Source organism: Episyrphus balteatus, chromosome 2, assembly GCF_945859705.1.
Source record: "Episyrphus balteatus chromosome 2, idEpiBalt1.1, whole genome shotgun sequence".
NCBI classification, from domain to species: domain Eukaryota; kingdom Metazoa; phylum Arthropoda; class Insecta; order Diptera; family Syrphidae; genus Episyrphus; species Episyrphus balteatus.
This window is the reverse complement of record NC_079135.1, coordinates 97,379,120-97,398,111: the sequence shown is the minus strand read 5'-3', so window position 1 is coordinate 97,398,111 and position 18,992 is coordinate 97,379,120. Positions and strand designations below refer to the sequence as shown.

The window sequence follows — 18,992 nt, the reverse complement described above, 5'->3', positions numbered from 1 at the left end:
ATTCGAATAATTCATCTGAACAGATGAAATCTGATTAACGAATACATTGCACTTTTCTTATCAATCACTTACCGATAAAGTAGAGGAATGTAATTTTTGATATAATATCAAATTCTTCGAAAGGTACTAAGGTATTCACTTATTATATTCTCGAAATCACAATGCCATTAGATTTTTTTCTTGGGTCGAATAAGAATGGCTACAAAATATTTGAGTCACGTTGTTTCTGAAATCAAAACACACCACCGAAACCGATAAAAATAAGGTGACAAAATTTTTCAAAATTGATTATCAAAATACTATGGGGAACAGCGTGAAATCATGAACGAATGATGACTGCTAGGAGATGTTTTGCAAGCGTAGCGTAGTTGGTGTTCTAGATACTTTTATTTTTTTTTTTTTTTTAAATTTAGTTTTCTCTTTTATTTTTTCGTATTCTTTTTCATTCTCTTTTTGTTTATTGAAAATGTGCTCGTATACCTACGAAGTAGTGTTCACAGACGGAATGAAAAAAAAAACAAATTTTGGGGATTTTTGAGAAAAAGGTAAAAATATCATATCAGGAAGGGTAGAAGATGTTTGTGTAGTATTTATTCGCTTATATATATAAATATTAATTGAAAAAAGTAAAAAATGTTCATGTTTCATCTATTTTTAATGATAAATTTCAAACATTTTTTTTTATAAGACACATATTTTTTCCAATTTTTGTTAGTTATTATTATTATCAAAAATATGCGTTATACTTAAAATAATTGTAAAAAAAATTCAAATCTAAGATAAGATATTTTTGAAAAAACACTGAGGAAATTATCAACCAAGTCTCCTAACACTCCTTACAAACAAACAAAATAATAATTTCATCATGACTGTTTGTATCTGTATCTCATTTTCATCTCTCACGCATCTCTCATCTTAAAATTGGCATCAAACAATACCATCAAAATGTGCGAGCACGTTGATTTCACAATTTACACTCATACCTATTGACTTGCGGGGGGTTTGTTTGAGTTTGTATAGTATCATAATGCGTAAGATTAAAGTGAAAAATGCGTTTTGAAGGTAGCATTTTATTGAAATTAAGCATACGCCAGAGTCGCATTGTCTTGCTGTTAAGGAGTAAATCTTTAATCAAGTGTGTAAACGTGATTTAGATTTAAATTTATGGTGTGTGTAGATATTATATGGAAGATAAGTGTATAGTAATTTTTTAGTTTTTAAATGATTTTTTTACTTGCGATATAGGTACTATATATCAAGTTATGCATTCGTACAAAAAAAAAAAGTTGAGATAACATTTTTCCATGACATTACGATGGTAGACAATGCCAAAAAAGTGGGTCCCGGAAGTCCGTCTGTCTGTCTGTCTGTCTGTCTGTCAGTCTGTCAGTCTGTCTGTCAGTCTGTCTGTCTGTCTGTATAAGGAGCTACAGCCTAAACGGATGGACCGATTAATGTCAAACTTGGTATGTAGCGTTATTTGGCGACTCTCCAGAGGGGTTTTTGGAATTAATTTTTTTGGACCAAAAATAACGGTACTTGTCATATACCGATTTTAGTAAAATTAAAATATCTCGAAAACGGCTCTAACGATTTTGTTTAAAAAATTCAAATGTTAGTTTTAAGCTAAAGTCTATCTTTCAATAGAAAAAATTTTTTTTGAAAATCATTATTAACGGTACCTGCCATAGAACCGTTTTTTTCAAATCCGATTATCTCCGAAATTGCTTATTCGATTTCAACGAAACTTTTTGTGAAGAAGCATTTATATAATTTAAATATAAGCCAAAAATAAAATTTTGAAAAAAATAATTTTTGGATTTTTAAAAAAAATTTGAAAATTTTTTTTTGAAAAATCAAATTTTCGAAAACGGGACATTGAACTTTTTTGAAATTTTGTTTTTAGATGTTGATTAGTGATTTCTACCAAATGGCATACTAATTTTATTTTAAAACTTTTTTTCCAAAAAAATATTTATAAAAAATTAGTTTTTTAAAAAACGGCTCTAACGATTTTGAAAATTTTTTTTCTAAAAATGCATGTTAATATATCAATCAAAACTGCATACTTGTTTTGGAGGGCAATTTAATTTCAGATTTTATTTTATTTTTTTTCAAAAACGAATTTTGTTTTTTTTTTAAATTTCTATATAAAAAGTCTTAAAAATTTAAGCAACTTTAACTCTAAGAGCAAGTTCGTGCGACCCAGTCGTGCATTTTATTTTAAAGATAAATGTTTTATACCTACATTAATCGAATGTATGTAGGTATATTTCCAAAGTTCCTTTCTCTCTCTCAATCGAAATTTCGACTTTTCAAGACTTCACTAATTGAACTTTGAAATACTTATTACAAAAATAAGAAAAAGATATGTATAATCCAAATACACAGATTTTAAATAATAATTATATTAAATGAAAAAAAATTATCTATTGCCTCTGAATGATAATAAAAACAAAAGATTTCTGAAAAATTTGGTTTTACGATAGGTATTTCTAATGATAATGATCGAATTCGCAATTTGAAAAAAGTATTTGGTTCTTAATAAACTAAAGGAACGTAGCTTTCACAAAATTATTTTTGTTTATCTTTATACGATAATATTGTCTGAGGTATGTATAGTCTATCGAAAATCACTTAAAATAAAATACACAACTGGGTCGCACGAACTCGCTCTTTTAGATGAAGTTGCTAAAATTTTTAATACTTTTTATATTAGAAAAAATATTTTTAAAATCGTAAGAGCGGTTTTTTCAAAGACAAATTTTTTATAAATAATTTTTTGAAAATAAAAAAAAATGAAATAAAACTGGTACGCTATTTTGTAATAGTAATTATAATTTAAACCAAAATTTCAAAAATATTCAAAGTCCCTTTTTTCAAAAATTCCATTTTTCAAAAAAAAAATTTTTTTTTTTTTTAAATCCAAAAATTATTTTTTTTTTTTTTAATTATATATATGTGCAAAAAAATTTCTAAGAATCTAATTGTAGTAGTTTGGGAGAAAATCTGATTTAAGAAAAACTGTTGTATGACAGATACTAAAAAAAAAAAAAAAAATATTAAAAGTTAGAACTTGCTAAACAACTAACATACATGATTTTTTTTAATAAAGTCTTTAGATCCATTTTGAAAAGTCTAGTTCTAGCCTTTCATCACATGGAGTACTATTTAAAAAAAAGTTACAAAATGCATAAAATAACATCTTATTACAATATTTATTACCTATGTAAAACAAAAATACTTTTTAAATTTTCAATTTTTTAAAAGCACAATTTTTTTTTATAACAATTTTCTAGAAAATATAAAATATAAACTTTCTAAAATAAAAATACCAAATGCAATTACCAGTCCACCACCAAAACACATCCAAGCTAATTTAAAATGATACAAAGTAAGTGGTCTCGGTTCGTGTTCTATAAAAACATGCTTTGAATCCGAATAAATGTATCCTTCATTTTTAGATTGATAATAAGCATTTGATGTCCATTTATCAAGCAAACCCGTTTGGAAAATTTGAATTGTAAAATCACTTAATATCTCTCGAAAAGGTGAATTTTCCACAACAACAAATGCTAAAAAATATTCCTGCAATGATTCTCGAATAATTTGAAAGTTTGGTTTTATTTGTGCGGCCATTAGAAATTCCAATATGTCAGTAGCTTCGGCATAAGCAAAATCGGTATTTTTCATTGAATGCAATTCCCTTGAAAAAGTTTTAAAATTCTCCAAAACAATTATATCCTCAAAACCATCTGGATTGTTAGAGCTATCAAAGTAGGCTTCATAATCATAGTCGATCATCATTACTGGGAACTTATTTTCGATTAGAACTTCCATTGAATCGAATTGTTTAACTTTTATGTAGACTGTCAAAAACGATGTCATAAAAATGAGGTAAAAATTCACGGAAATAAAAGCCAAAATCATTATTTGAAAATGAAACCAATATGATTTTGTTATTGGTTTTTCCAGAGGCATACTAAGGAAAATCAAGAAAATTCTACTAAAAGATTTCCAAACATCAATAGGATCTTCTAATATAAAATTATTTAGGATATCAGTGAGAATCAAATACAAAAACATAAGTCCAAAGCATATCCAAACGATTGGTTGAAAGGGTTTCAAAAAATACTGACTTGAGTTCACACATCCATTTAGTGGTACCAGTATGCTCCATTTGATTAATTTAATTGGATAAGTTTGCTCCAATCCTGCGAAAGGCTCGTAGACATTCATGCTTATATCGATTGTATTGTTAAAGGTTGCCTTAACAATTGCTCGTAAAGGGTCAGTGTCGAAATTCTCGACGGCAATTTCCACAAAAGTTGCATTGTATTTTTTTAAAAAACTTAGAAAAAGCGGTCCAGATGTTCCTCCAATATCACGATATCCATTCTTGTCTGTGTACCAGAAAACTCTAGGAGGATCTACTTCCAAAGCTGTCCTGAAGACAAAACCATTCAAGTCTTTCAAAGAATTGGGTAAAGAAGTTTCATTTGTCAAAAACAACTTTTGGATCGGATTATCGGCAAATGGAAGATAGAAATAAGTGTTATTTAAGGCAATTCCAAAAATCCTTGTAAAACACGCTTCCCAAAAGAACGAAAAATACTCGCGAAGGTCTTCAAGACTATTTCCATAAACAATAACGAACTTTCGAATCCTTATTTGATTCACTAAGTGATGGAAAATTGAGAAATTTTTTGACTCTTGGACCACAAGTATAATGTTTCTATCAGCACTTTTGAGATCTTCATTTGGCGAAATGGTGTTTTGAATTACTAAAGGAATATCGAAAGAATTTTTGAAGAAATCTTTTAAAATGTTGTCCTCATCAAATCCAATGAAGTAAATTGTCGATGAATGATGGGATTCTTTATAAGCTCGTTGAATGATTTGAGTTAAAAGTGAAGTTTTTTCGGCTTTAATTCCACAAAATAATGAAAACAGGATGAATTTGGACAACAACATTTTAATGTTTGAAAGGGACTACTGCGAATGGTAGAGTTTCTTTTAAAAGCACTTTTTATATCCTTTCATGAGTTGTATTGAAGAATTACATTTAAATTGCATGAATAGTTGTGTGTCTGTAGAGATCAAAATTGAAATCGCAGTTAATGCGATTGAAGTTATAGTCTACATTAGTATCAGTAATTAAACCTTTAAATGATTCCATTAATGAAAAATATTGATAAGCTTATGTGATTGTTATAAACTGAGAATACATTCTATATTAAGGAAATAGACTATCATTTTGAAAAAAGTATCAAATATTCCGTCCAAGTTCAAGTTCAAAATTGTTAAAACAAACTTAAAGGTGTATCATTTCAATGTACTGTTGCAAAAAAGCAGGTAAATTACAAATTGTTTTAATTTTTAAAACTTTTTATATAAATAAGATTTGTTAAATATACATACGTACATATTCTTCTATAACTTCTATATTTGACGGTTCTAAGAATGTGGTTAGGCTAGTCTCACGTTAGTTTTAAAATTTGAAAATTGGCACTTTTCAAACAACCTGTAATATCGCTGAGAGCCATTGCTATATTGAATTGAAATACAAAATTAAAATTCATCAGTAGGAAGAAGGAAATAAAGTCGGGATTTGTTTCTTTCTTTAAACTATTGTTTTTTAAAATCACATGTTTTTGATTTCTATTAAAAACAATTTTTTTTTTTTCATTTTCGGGGCTTACCGATGCAATGGTTCACTTTTGAGTTGAAGAAGAAGAGACCGGAAAAAACAAGGGGCTTTCCCTGCTAGATGCAGGAAGATATATAAAAAAAGGTGTGCGATTATATTCTACGTTTTCCGACCTATTGTTTGTTTTTTCCCATCATCTAGTAGGGAGTTTTTCAATGAAGTTATAATGACTAATGGTAATGGGAATTGTTTTTGTTGATGAAAGCTTTCCTCTGTTAGATACTTATCAATAATTTAATATTTTTTTAAAAGAAATAACTAATAAATACATAAATTATTCACTTTTTTGTTTGAGCAAAATAGTTAAATTAAAATGGGAAAAGTTTGGTGGATTGTGAATCTGTCCGTATTTTGAAACATCAATGAATCCGCAAAATGTATTCGAATACGATATTTGGAACAACGAAAATTCAAAAACTGCACTTAATAAGATGGTCCTTTTTGATAATTTTTCGGGAGATCAACAAATTGGCGGCGGAAAACAGAATAGTTCTAAGTCCCTAACAAAGTGTGAAAAATCAGCTTATATAAATTGCGAGCGTTAGCGAGCAAACAAATTTTTTTACAGGAAATAAAGTTTACCCATTCTTAAGCTTTATATTACATACAATTTTAAATACCTATACAAAATTGAAAAAATAGAAAAAAGAGATTTTGTACTAAAAAATGTATACCTACAATTCATTAAGTTTTAAATTAAATTGGGAATCTTAAGAGCAAAAACTTTAGATAATCAACGTTGCTTGGCAAACTTAATATGTGCTTCACTTGAGAAAAAAAAAAGTTAAACAATAATCTTAAATTGTTTAATTTTCTTTTTCTTGCCAAAAAAAAACAAAATTTTTTTCTTTTGCAAAAAGTGGCCAATGTAGTTAAGACCATGCTTCGACTCATCTCAATGCAATTATGGAAATCGAGTGGAAACATTCCAATTTCAATTACTTTTTTGTTTGATTGTTATAAATAAAGAAAAGACATATGGTTTTTCGGATTTTATTATTACCGAGACATTTTCATTTGGATCTCGCGGGGCCCCACCAAGCGCGGGGCCGTGTGCGGGGGCACACTCCGCACAACCCTTCTGCCGCCTCTGATCATAAAACTTATATCTGATTTAGAAGAAAACGATGCATCTGGTCCAGATGGGATACCAGCCACCGCTGGTTTAAAAAAATTTCAAATTATCTGTCGTTCCACTTGCTTTTCTTTTTAATTGTTCAATGTTTTCATGTAAGTTTCCCAATGTCTATAAAAAATCTTTTATAATTCCCATACACAAAAAAGGTACAAAAGATGAGATTTAAAAGTATTTGCCAAACATTAAGTTTTATTCACTGATGAACGATTTCTTGTAAAAACTTTTTTTTACATTTTTTTGTGTAAAAAACCGTGAAAAATTGTAGTAATGTGTTAAAAATGTAAAAACGTAGGTATTTCATTAATGGCCTATTTTCTCTAGAGGAAAAATGAGATAATTTTGCAAATGATGTCATATTGGAAGAAATTTCCTTTACGATTGGACATTCAAAATAAGCTTATTTATGAAATTATCTCATTTAGGCTCTAGTGGAAACAAGCTTTGTGCTCCTCAAATCCAACACAAAATTTTTTGCAATATTACAAAACACCGATTTATGATCTTTCTTCATATTATTTGTATCCATTTTTCTACAGCGAAATTCTGACGAATAACTTTAAGTTTCTTCAAAAAAATGAGTTAGGAGAGGGCATTGATGATTTACATAATTTTAAGCAAAAATGTGGACAAATTTTAAAAGGTGATGTTTTTTTAAAACACGGCTGAACGCAAACCTTTAACAATTAGCTTTAAGGTTATTAAAATTGCTCGCTTCATCAACCCAAATGAAACAACATTTAAATTTGGTGCAACTTCATTAGCATTTGAAAGATCAAAGAAATTAATTCACATTTATTTTGCGTTCAATAGCAATGAAATTAACTACTAAGTAACCATCGTTCAAAAATTGTAGTGTTTTTCTTTTTTTTTTTTACAAATAGTTGAAAAAAAAGAATGCAATCATTTATTTTTTTTTTTTTTTTTGCTTTCTTAAGAAATTTCATTTTTTACATCAGTGAGTTTTTTACATGTATTTTTCAAGTTTTGTAAAAAATTCGATGTGAAAAACAGGCACAACACTGGTTTCGATATTAAATCTATAACTGTTCCAAACACGGATTTATTAATAATCGTTCAACTGTGACCGTCCTTACTGAGTTGACGGAATCTCTCATTTATGCTTTTAAGAAGAGAGAACAAAACTACTATGTTATAACAGATAACAGGCATTCGATAAACTCTCCCACCAAGTTTTACTACAAAGAATGAGAAATATTGGATTCAATGCAAAATTTATTGATTGGCTTAAATCTTACTTATGTGATAGGGCATACTTTGTTAGTTTTAATGGTTTTGACTCCACAAGTTTTACTGTCAATTCTGTAGAACACAAGGAAGCGATTTAGGTCCGATTCTGTTTAATATATTTGTAAATGATCTTCTGTCTGACTTAAAGTTTTCTAATTGTTTAATGTATGCCGATGATGTTTATATCTTTTACTTAAAAAAGGAAGTAAAAGAGGGCTATTAGTAGTCAAATTACAGGTAATATTATTAGCTATCAAAATTCAGAGCTCTTCCGGCTCAGTGTAAAAAAAAACTAAGAAGTTTTTTTGTGCGAAATATTAAATTTTATTTATCCAAACATGAACTTATTACATCGATAAAAGTGCTAGCTATTAACATCACTTGATCACTTCAACGAAAGTTTTCTAAAAACCACAAAATACAAAATCTCCAAAACAAATGCACCAACTGCATTAAAAATTCCAACACTAAAACATATCCAAGCAAATTTTAAATTATCAAAGTCAAGTGGTATTGCTTCTTCTTCCACCAAAACTTGCAACCAATCCGAATAGATATAACCCTCTTTTTTAGCCTGGTGATAAGCATTCAGTGTCCATTTACCAATCAAACCAGTGGAAAAAATATCAATTATAAAATCACTCAAAATTTGTTTAAAAGGTGAATTTTTTGAAAGAAGAAATCCCAAATAATACTGCTGCAAATTATCGTCAATTATATGAAAATTTGGTTTAGTTTGTGCTTTTATTAGAAATTCCAATTTGTCTGTACCATCAGCGTATGCAAAACTTGTATTTTTCATTGAACTCAATTCTCGTGAATAAGTGTTATAATTTTCCAGAACAATTAGATTATCAAAACCATCTGGTGTATATGGGAGTTCCAAAAAAGAATCGTAATCATAATCAAGCATCATTACCGGGAAATTGTTCTCGATAAGATCTTGAATTGATTCAAATTGTTTAACTTTGATGTAAACTGTCAAAAATGATGTCATAAAAATTAGGTAGAAATTCACAGAAATAAAAGCCAAAACACGAATTTGAAAATTAAACCAATAGGCTTTAGTAATTGGTTTTTGCAATGGCATATTGAGGAAAATCAGAAAAATGTTACTAAATGAATTCCACAAATCAACATTAGCTCCTATTAAAAAGTCCTTCAGGATATCAGTGACTATCAAATATATTATCATGAGTCCAAAGCATATCCAAACAGTTGGTTGAAATGGTTTCAAAAAGTATTCACTTGAGTCTACATGTCCATTAAGTGGCACCAATATATTCCATTTAATAAATTTCATTGGATAAGATTGTTCGAGTCCTTCGAAAGCCTCGTATACATTCATACTAATATCGATAATATTTTTCATAGTTGCATTAACAACTGCTATATACGGTTCAGTATGCAAATTTTCCACCTCTGTTTCGACAAAAGATGCATTGTGTCTTTTTAAAAATCCAAGAAAGACCTCTCCAGATGAACCTCCAATTTGGTGATGTCCTTTTTTGTCAGTGTACCAAAAAACTCTGGGAGGATCTGTTTTTACAGTTGTTCGAAAACTAAAGCCATTCAAGTCGTTTAGGGAATTGGGTAACAAAGTTTCGTTTGATAATAAAAATTCTTGAACCGGATTATCAGAAAATGGAAGGAATGCATATGTTATGTTCTCTGCAACTCCAAAAATTCTTGTAAAACACTCTTTCCAAAGGATTTCGAAATACTTTCGAAGTTCTTGGAGATTATTTCCATAAACAATGACATACTTTCGAAGTCTTATTTGATTCACTAAGTGATGAAAAACTGGGAAACTGTTTGACACCTTTACCACAAGTATAATGTTTTCATAAATACTTTTAAAAACATCATTTGACGAAATAGTGTTGAGAATAATAACAGAAATATTGAAGGGTCCTTGGAAATAATTATTTAAAAATGTGTCCTCAAAATCAACAAAATAAACAGTTGGTGAATGGGATTCTTCAATAGCCTGATTAATAATTTTACTCAAGAGGCAGTTTTGTTCGGTTTTAATTTCACAAAATAATGAAAACAGGGTAACAACTTTAGACAACAACATATTCTTTGAAATGAGCAACAACAGAAGCTAACCACATTTTCCCTTCTATTAAATTAGTTTTAATTATCCTACTACATATTGCATGTTTAAACTAACTAATTTAACAATTGAAATGTCATTTAATACGACTCAAGTTTACACTCAATGTCGATATGAATTTTCAGAACAATTATGATATTCGTTCAAAATTATTGCAAGTGAAAGAGTTAATGTCTACCTACTCAAAGTAAAAAAAAAAAAAATAATTGGTACTTTTTCGGAAAATTGTTTAAAAAAAACAAAAAAATTAGTTTTTCAAATCTAAAAAAATAACATCTGAAAAGAAAATAAGCTCCAAAACAAGTATACAATTTGATTTCTTTTATTGAGATGCATTTTTAGAAACAGAAATTTCAAAATAAAAAACTTCTTATTTTTAAATAATTTTTTGAAAAAATAAGTTCAAAAATAAAATTGGTAGGTATGCCATTTTGTAGAAATTACTAATCAACATTTCTACAACTTAAATTTCCAAAAATTTAATGTCCCGTTTTCGAAAATTTAATTTTCAAAAATAAAAATTTCAAATTTTTTTTATATTCCAAAAATTTTTTTTTTTCGAAATTCTATTTCTAATTTATATTAAAACAAAATAAATTAATGCTTTTGTGTAAGATTTCGTTGGAATTCAATCAGTAGTTTGGCAGAAAATCAAATTTGAAAAAAAAAAAAAACGGTTCTATGACAGGTACCGTGTCGTACCGTTAATAATAATTTTCGAAAAAAAATGTTCCATGAAAAGAAAGACTTTTTAAACAAAATCGTTGGAGTCGTTTTGAAGAATATTAAACTTTTACCAAAATCGGTATATGACAGGTACCTACCGTTATTTTTGGTCCAAAAAATTAAACCCAAAAACTGCTCTTGGTTAAAAAAAACAACACTATACTATGGTATTTTGAATAAAAATCCACTAAACGATTACACGTCCCAATTCAATCGATACAGAGTGTATTTTGATTGATTAAATGAACAAATGTAGATAAACTGTAATTTTTACTAAAAGCAAAAATATTATGTAATTAAACGTTTTAGAAATGAATTTATTTATTTCTGATTTATTGAAATAATTATGGGTTTGATAGATTACATAAATGTGTTGCGTTTTAAGGTGAAATAACGAAGAGAGATTGATGTTGAATCTTGCCGTTGAAAAAGAATATTTTCTTAGCAGACATGTCATGCCTCATTGATTAGTAGGTATATCGGAAATATCGCATGGTCTATAAGTAAAGCTTATGCGTTATGCCCCTCAAGTTAGCAGAACATATTAAATCAAGTTAGTAGAGGAATTACCAGAAAAGGCCTCAAACTATAAGTAAAATTTTTTGATTACATCGATATTAAAACTACCAAAATTGGTAGTATAACTATGTTAAATAACTTATTTCTTGTTTAAAACTCTTTTAACCTCTTTCGTTTGCATTTTTTTGCTTGGTACTGTATTTTTTAGCGCCTGTTTATTTGTTTTCAAGTAATTTTTAACGGTCTCTAAAAGAAATAAAATGTTTAAGTCAACAAGTTATTTATTAAGTTTTCGTAAACGACATAGCTAGTTTCAACTTAAAACTTTACAATATTTTGAAAAAAAACATACATTTTTGGATTTTTAAAAAAATTTTTTAATTTTTTTTTTTTTACAAATCAATTTTTTGAAAACGACGTGATGAATTATATCGAAATTGTGTTGAATAATATTTTCTTAAAAATGACATGACTTTTTTTAAATGCTAGAAAATTTGTTCGTTCTTAAAAAATTATTTTTTTTTAACTAAATTTTTTTTTTTCTAAAAATTCCTTTTTATAGAGGAATTCAAATGGTATACTTGGTATTGTGTAAAAGATTATTTAAAACGATGTTTAATGAATAAAAAAACATATTTTTTATTTTTGAAGTTATACCTACTTCTTTTGTGGCGGCCGGCGGCGGTGAGCCATGAAAATTTACTTTTTGACAAGAATGTCAAGAAATTATGACGCAATCGCCACCTCCGAGACTGACAATAGGGCAGCAGGGCTGTCGTTTCCCCTTAAGAGTTGGGAGTACTTTAATATTTAAAAATGCACTACAGCAAAAAAAAAAACACACGACACGTGGCAAGTTCCTTGTTTCATGTCGCAAGTTGCATGAAGCATGTGGCAGGTACCATGTGGCAGGAAACATGGTGCAAGTGCATGTGCCAAGTAGCACGAGGCGTGTGGCATTCAGTACATGCAGCATGTGGAAGTGCATGTGGCAAACTGCATGTGGCAAGTTGAATGTGGCAAGTTGCTTGTGGAAGGTTTCATGTGGCAAGTTCCAGGTGGAAAGCATGTTGCATGTGGCAAGTAACATATCGCATGTGGCAAATGCATGAGGCACGTGAGTGAGAAGTATAACTTCAATCGCGTGTACTACACACACTCTGTTTTTTTTTTTTTAACTTCCTTGAAGATATAAAATTATAATTTTTTCCGAATCCTGTTCAATAAAAACTTTATCATTGGAGTTACTTTTACTATAAGAGCAAGTACGCTCGACCCAGTCGTGCATTTTATAAAATTGTATTCAAAAAGGTTCTATGTAATAAATTTGGGCACATTTTCCTTATCAAATAGGTACCAAATGACAAAAAAGTTATTCGGAAGGAAAAATTTTTATTTTCTTGGTACAGTAAAAGCCACTTATTTATTTTATTTTTTTGACTCAAGTTGTTTCATTAAATAGTTTTTGAGAAATTAAGTTTTAAAGATTAAATTTAGAAAAAAAAAATGTTTTCGCTTTTTAATCGATTTTGTATAAAATTTTGCAATATTATGGACATTTATACCATTATTTAGTGACCTTGTAGTTTTTAGTCAAATACTAAAGACTACATTCTAATAAATATTAAAGTTCCTAAGAATAAAAAAAATGAAACTAGGGTTTTGTTTTTTATTTGCATTAAAATTTTTTTATATCTCAAAAATATTGTGTTTAAATTTTAGGTCTATTGGCGCCAAATTGACCAAGTTATGAGTATTTTAATATTTCGGTTACAAACGTTTTAGTCCAGAGTTCAAAACTTTAAATCGTTCTCCCCACAAGTAATGTTTTCAAAGCCGGTTAACCTCATAACTTCAAAACTACTGCACCGATACTTTTGAAATTTGGAACACTATTTCTTTCCATATTTTTAAAGGTATCCCTGGAGAAATTTTCTCAAAAATATAATATTTATAAAAATTCATAAGTAAGCCCGATAAACAATTTTGCTTCTATAAAGCTTTACAGATGCTACTGTTGCTTCTGTAAAGCATTATAGGACCAAAATTGTTTGTAGGGAGGGTCGCTTTAGAGGAGTTTTTTTTTCAAGAGGTCTTTGTTTTCGGGGGTGAGAGCTACGGCAAACTCTTATAGGTTATGTAACGTTGTGGCGTGTTGCTCAATTTTAAAAACACATATGTTAAAAAAAAAACGAAAACGGGGGGGGGGGGGGGGGGCACGTGCCCCCGGGCCCCCCCCCCCCCTGGATCCGCCGTTGAAAGTATAGGTACATTAGACTGATTCAAAAAAAATTTTTTTTTTTTGTTCAAAGCATTGTTGAAAATATTGTTGGAAATGACGAAAAAAAATACTATTAAAGTTTCAGATCTTAATGTTAACATTTAGTACCGCCGCATCGCAAATTTCTATTTCCCATACGATTTGTATGGGAAAGATTGTGTATTTGTGTTTAGAATGTTTTATCTTTTTAATGGTTCACCCAAAAGGTTTGACAAAATCATTTTCATTTATAAAATTGTCCGCTCTACAAAAAAGCTTTTATTTTTTTTTTTTTGATTTACCCCCGCGTTTCGAAGTTATTCAACTTTAAAATATAAAAAGTAATTTTTTTTTCATTTTTTTTCCCATTTTTTTACGAAATTATTAGGTTTTTCAAAAAATTTGGCAAAATTTTCGAATATTTGTATTCTATGTTGTATTTTGGTTTCACAGATCCTTTTATATAACTCTCAAACCTCTAAAACTATCATATTAGATTTCTTCAATAAATCCGAATTTTCATTTTTTCAACTAAAAATTATTTTAATTAATTTTTCGCGTCCGTTTTTTTTTAATTTTATAAATGCAATTTTGTAGAGCGTTCAATTTTTTACAAGAAAATGATCAAATCTAGCCTTTTTGATGAACCATTAAAAAGACAATCTAAACACAAACACACAATCTTTCCCATAAAAATCGTATGGGAAATAGAAATTTGCGATGCGGCGGTACTAAATGTTTACATTAAGGGCTGAAACTTTAACAGTATTTTTTTTCGTCATTTCCAACAATATTTTCAACAATGCTTTGAACAAAAAAAAGAAAAATTTTTTTTGAATCAGTCTAGTATACATAATTCATTTTTCATGATTTTTTGTATAAAAAACTATCTCAATTTCAGCAATTTTCATTATGAAAATTGATAAAATTGAAGCAGTTTTTTTTTTTTTAATTTAAAAACAAAAATATATCTTTTCTAGATACTCGTATGAGCCCCAATTCTTCTAAAAATACTTACAATAAAAAGGTACAATTCTACAATTCTAAGGCGGCAATTTTATATCCATAAATGTTTAAGTAGAATTTTAATTACCAATCCTTTAAAAGAAATCAATTAAATACAAATCTTTCAATGCTAAATATATTAAACATTATTTATTGAAACTTTAAAATACATACATATATCTATAAAAGTGATATGAAGGAATTTTATATTTTAAAACAAGTAATTTCCTTCATAATTTTCCATTTTCTTCAACAATTGTTTTCTTGAAATCACAAAATACAATACTTCCCCAGCAAATGTTCCAACAGCAAATAATATTCCAACAACAAAACATATCCAAGCAAATTTAAAATGATACAATGCAAGTGGCATTGCTTCTTGCTCCTCCAAAACATGTTCCAAATCCGAATTGATGAGTCCCTCATTTTTAGCCTGATAATATGTATTTCTTGTCCATTTATCCATTAAACCTGTAGTAAAAATTTGAAATACAAAATCACTTAATATTTCTTGAAATGGTGAATGCTTTGCCAAAAGAAATCCCAAAAAATATTGATCCAAATTATCTTTAATTATATGAAAATTTGGTTTTATTTGTCCACTTAATAGAAATTCCAATTTATCTGTTCCATCCGCATAAGCAAAGCTGGTATTTTTCATTGAACTCAATTCTTTCGAATAACTTTTATAATCCATGAAAACTATAACTTTTTCAAAACCATCTGGATGATATAAACGATCTAAATAATAATGAAAATCATATTTAACCATCATTACTGGCACATTGTTTTCGATGAGATCTTGAATTGAATCGAATTGTTTAACTTTGATGTAGACTGTCAAGAATGACGTCATAAATATGAGGTAAAAATTCACAGAAAAAAATCCTAAAATCATTACTTGAAAATAAAACCAATATGATTTAGTTATTGGCTTCTCCAGAGGCATGTTTAAGAAAATCAAGAAAATTCGACTGAAAGAATTCCATAAATCTACAGGTTCCTTGCCAAAAAAATCCTTCAACATATCAGTGACAATCAAATAAATCAGCATAAATGCAAGGCATATCCAAACAGTTGGTTGAAATGGTTTCAAAAAGTACTGACTTGAACTCACTAAACCATTGAATGGCACCAATATATTCCATTTGATTAATTTTATTGGATATGATTGTTCCAATCCATCAACACGTTCATAAGCATTCATACTGATATCGATTTTCTTGCTTAAAGTTGCATTAACAACTGCTATAAAAGGCTCAGTGTCCAAATGTTCAATTGCTGTTTCGACAAAAGTTGCATTGTATTGTTTCAAAAATCCCAGAAAAATCTGTCCTGATAAACCTCCAATTTGGCGATGTCCATTTTTGTCCTTATACCATAAAACTCTGGGAAGGTCCGTTTTTACAGTTGTTCGAAAAGTAAAACCATTCAAGTCTTTTAGGGAATTGGGTAACAAAGTTTCATTTGATAATACAAATTCTTGAATTGGATTCTCTGCAAATGGATGGAATGCATAAGTGATGTTAGCTGCAATTCCGAAAATTCTTGTAAAACACTCTTTCCAAAGGATATCGAAATACTTTTGAAGTTCTTCGAGACTATTTCCATAAACAATGACAAACTTTCGAACTTTCATTTGATTCACCAAGTGATGAAAAACTTGCAAACTGCTTGATACTTGAACAACAAGTATAATGTTATCTTCAACACTTTTCAAATCTTTATTTGACGAAATGGTATTTAAAATAATTAAAGGAATATCGAATGGTTTTTCGAAATAATAGCTTAGAAATGTATCCTCGAAATCAACAAAGTAAACTGTTGATGATTGAAACTCTTCAATAGCTCGATGAATAATTTGGTTTAGAGCACAATTTCGTTCGGTTTTAACTCCACAAAATAATGAAAATAAAACGACCTTAGACAACAACATTTTATTTAAAATGAACAATTGCAAACCACTTTTATCCTTTTTTAAGAAATAGCTTTTAATTAAATTGTTAAATGGAAATGACAGTAAACCTTGGCCTTTTATATTGTGTAAAGGACTCAAGGGCTACTTTGTACTGTAGACGAAAATAATAATAATTGAAATATCGTTTAACACGACTCAAGCACTTACACTCTGAATCGCTATCAATTTCAGAGCTAGTATTATTTAAAAAAAAAAAAAAAAAAATAGATAAATCAGATACCTTTAAAAAAATATAGTCCAGTCCTTTTATCGGAATAAAACGGATAAGAAATGCAAATGAACCGAAATGCTAAACTTTTCGGCCAAAATTTCTTATTATTTTTTCATTTCATTTTGAAAAAAAAGGGATAAAATAGTTTTTTTTTGACAAGAAACGAAAATTTTAATAGGTAGAATGTTTTTTAGTAGCTTTTTTCATGCTTGTGTTTCATGCATTGCTATCGAGATATCGATCAAAATATTCGAAACTTGAAAAAGGTATGTCAAAAAAGTGAGCCAAAAAGGATGTGCATTAAAGGTGCTCAAGAAAGATTTATCTGTAAGCAATTTTGAAATACTTAATTTATTTTAAAGACTATTTTTAAATAGGTTTTTAAATTTTTCGTATAATGTATTATATTAAGTTATTTTTGAAAGCTTCATGAAGTATTTTTAAAAAACATTCAAGTTTCATTTTTAAAGCTTATTGAAGTTATTTTCGAAAACTCGCACCGGATAAAGGAGAATAAAATTTTACTCAAAGGGGACGATTAATTTGGAGTCTCATCTCAACCCCAATCAATAGATATGTGGAAAGTGAAGCGGGAAAAAATTTTCTAACATGAGAATATTTAATTTGCACAAATAAAAGCAAAGCGTAAATAAATCTAAACCAAATTTCTAATTGATCTAGATTTAAAAAAAAATATCAAGTTTCAAAAGAAGATCATGTTTTTAAAATCTTTAAATTCTGAATATTTAAATAATTGAAATTTTATTCATTTATCTATCAAAATAAAGAAAATGTTAATTATAAAAAAAAAAAAACGGTTGAAAACAGCAAAAATTTGGGACAAAAAAGGGTTTTTTCCGTTATTAAGTCAAATATCCTTTTAAAAGAATACTTTTTCGCGCATGCTTGCTCATCATTAATAGCTTAAGTATTGTAAGTTTGAGAATTTTTTTTTTTGAATAAAAAAAAGTTTAAAAAATAGGCGATTATCAAAAAATCATATTAAGAGATCTAGGACTTTAGAAAAAAATTCGAATAACACACCTAATTTTTCTTTAATTAATTTTCTAAAACCATACACAGAGAAAAATATGACCCGCTAAAAACTAACAGATTGCCATATTGTTTTACCGTCCATACATTTCATAAGGAAATCTTATTAAAATCAACGATTAATAAGGTTTTTTTAAGGAGATTTCTTATTATTTTTATATAGAAAATCTTATTAAAATTTGACTGAAAAGTGGATTTTTTTTTGCAACTTAGCACTAGAACAAAAATCGCGATCAATATTTTCATGGCAGGTTGGTTCAGGTGGTAAGGTGGGCGACTAATGATTTGAAGTCTCCAGTTCGATTCCCACCCTGGTCACCTTTTTTTTATTTTTTTGCAGATTTTAAAACAATAAGGAAAACCCGATTGTTTTAATAAGGTTTCCTTCTTGGATGAAAACCATAGAGAAATCTTATTGTTTTTGTTCTATTTTATGTGGTCTATTTTTCTCTGTATACAAGCCAAATTGTCAATAAAAACTGATCACCCACCATAACGACCTTTCTCGAAAATCGTTTTTAATTTGTGTTGTAAAAAACCATTCATAACTTGGTTTAAAGTTTGCAAAAAAAATTTCAATACTACTCTTCCATCATATCTATCAATGACTAACCGTTTTGAAAATAGACTCTTTTTTTCAATGTCGTTTTACCGCTATTTACCCTACATAATGGCCGAATTTTATAAAATTCCTTCTTAATGCCCATTATAGATATAAATTTTTTATCGAATTTCAAATCACAACGATACTAAAGAAATTTTCACTTCAAGAAAGAAACAAAAAAACCGCCCGGCAGTTTCAATCGACCCGGGATACGGAAAAGAGTATTTGTTTTTAGTAACATTATATCTATACATATAACAGGCGCAGTCGCCAAGAATGTGAGTAAACAAAAATAATGCAAGTTTAAATTAGAAACATAAAATCAGTTTCACTTTTGAACTTGATTGTTTTGTTTACTTACACTTTCCCAACTCTTTCACGTCCTACCACTTTAAACTAAAAGGTCTACGGTTGTTTACTA

At 28.6% G+C, this 18,992-nt stretch overlaps 2 protein-coding genes across 2 annotated transcripts in view; both read right to left on the bottom strand.

The window, feature by feature from the left end:
• Nucleotides 1–362, bottom strand: part of LOC129910365 (L-asparaginase) — a 52,082-nt gene extending 51,720 nt beyond the window's left edge. The window contains exon 1 of the mRNA XM_055987717.1: nucleotides 73–362. The gene's annotated coding sequence lies outside the window, so the exon portion shown is untranslated. The remainder of the gene's footprint in view (nucleotides 1–72) is intronic.
• A 14,574-nt stretch (nucleotides 363–14,936) lies between these two features.
• LOC129909598 (uncharacterized) lies at nucleotides 14,937–16,661 on the bottom strand. The gene has a single exon (XM_055986672.1). It carries the CDS (start codon nucleotides 16,659–16,661, stop codon nucleotides 14,937–14,939), a length of 1,725 nt encoding a protein of 574 aa, XP_055842647.1.
• Nucleotides 16,662–18,992: the final 2,331 nt, after the last annotated feature.

What these genes read in the sequence shown, in the direction of transcription:
- LOC129909598 (XM_055986672.1), bottom strand. Translation starts at nt 16,661, where the DNA reads ATGTTGTTGTCTAAGGTCGTTTTATTTTCATTATTTTGTGGAGTTAAA.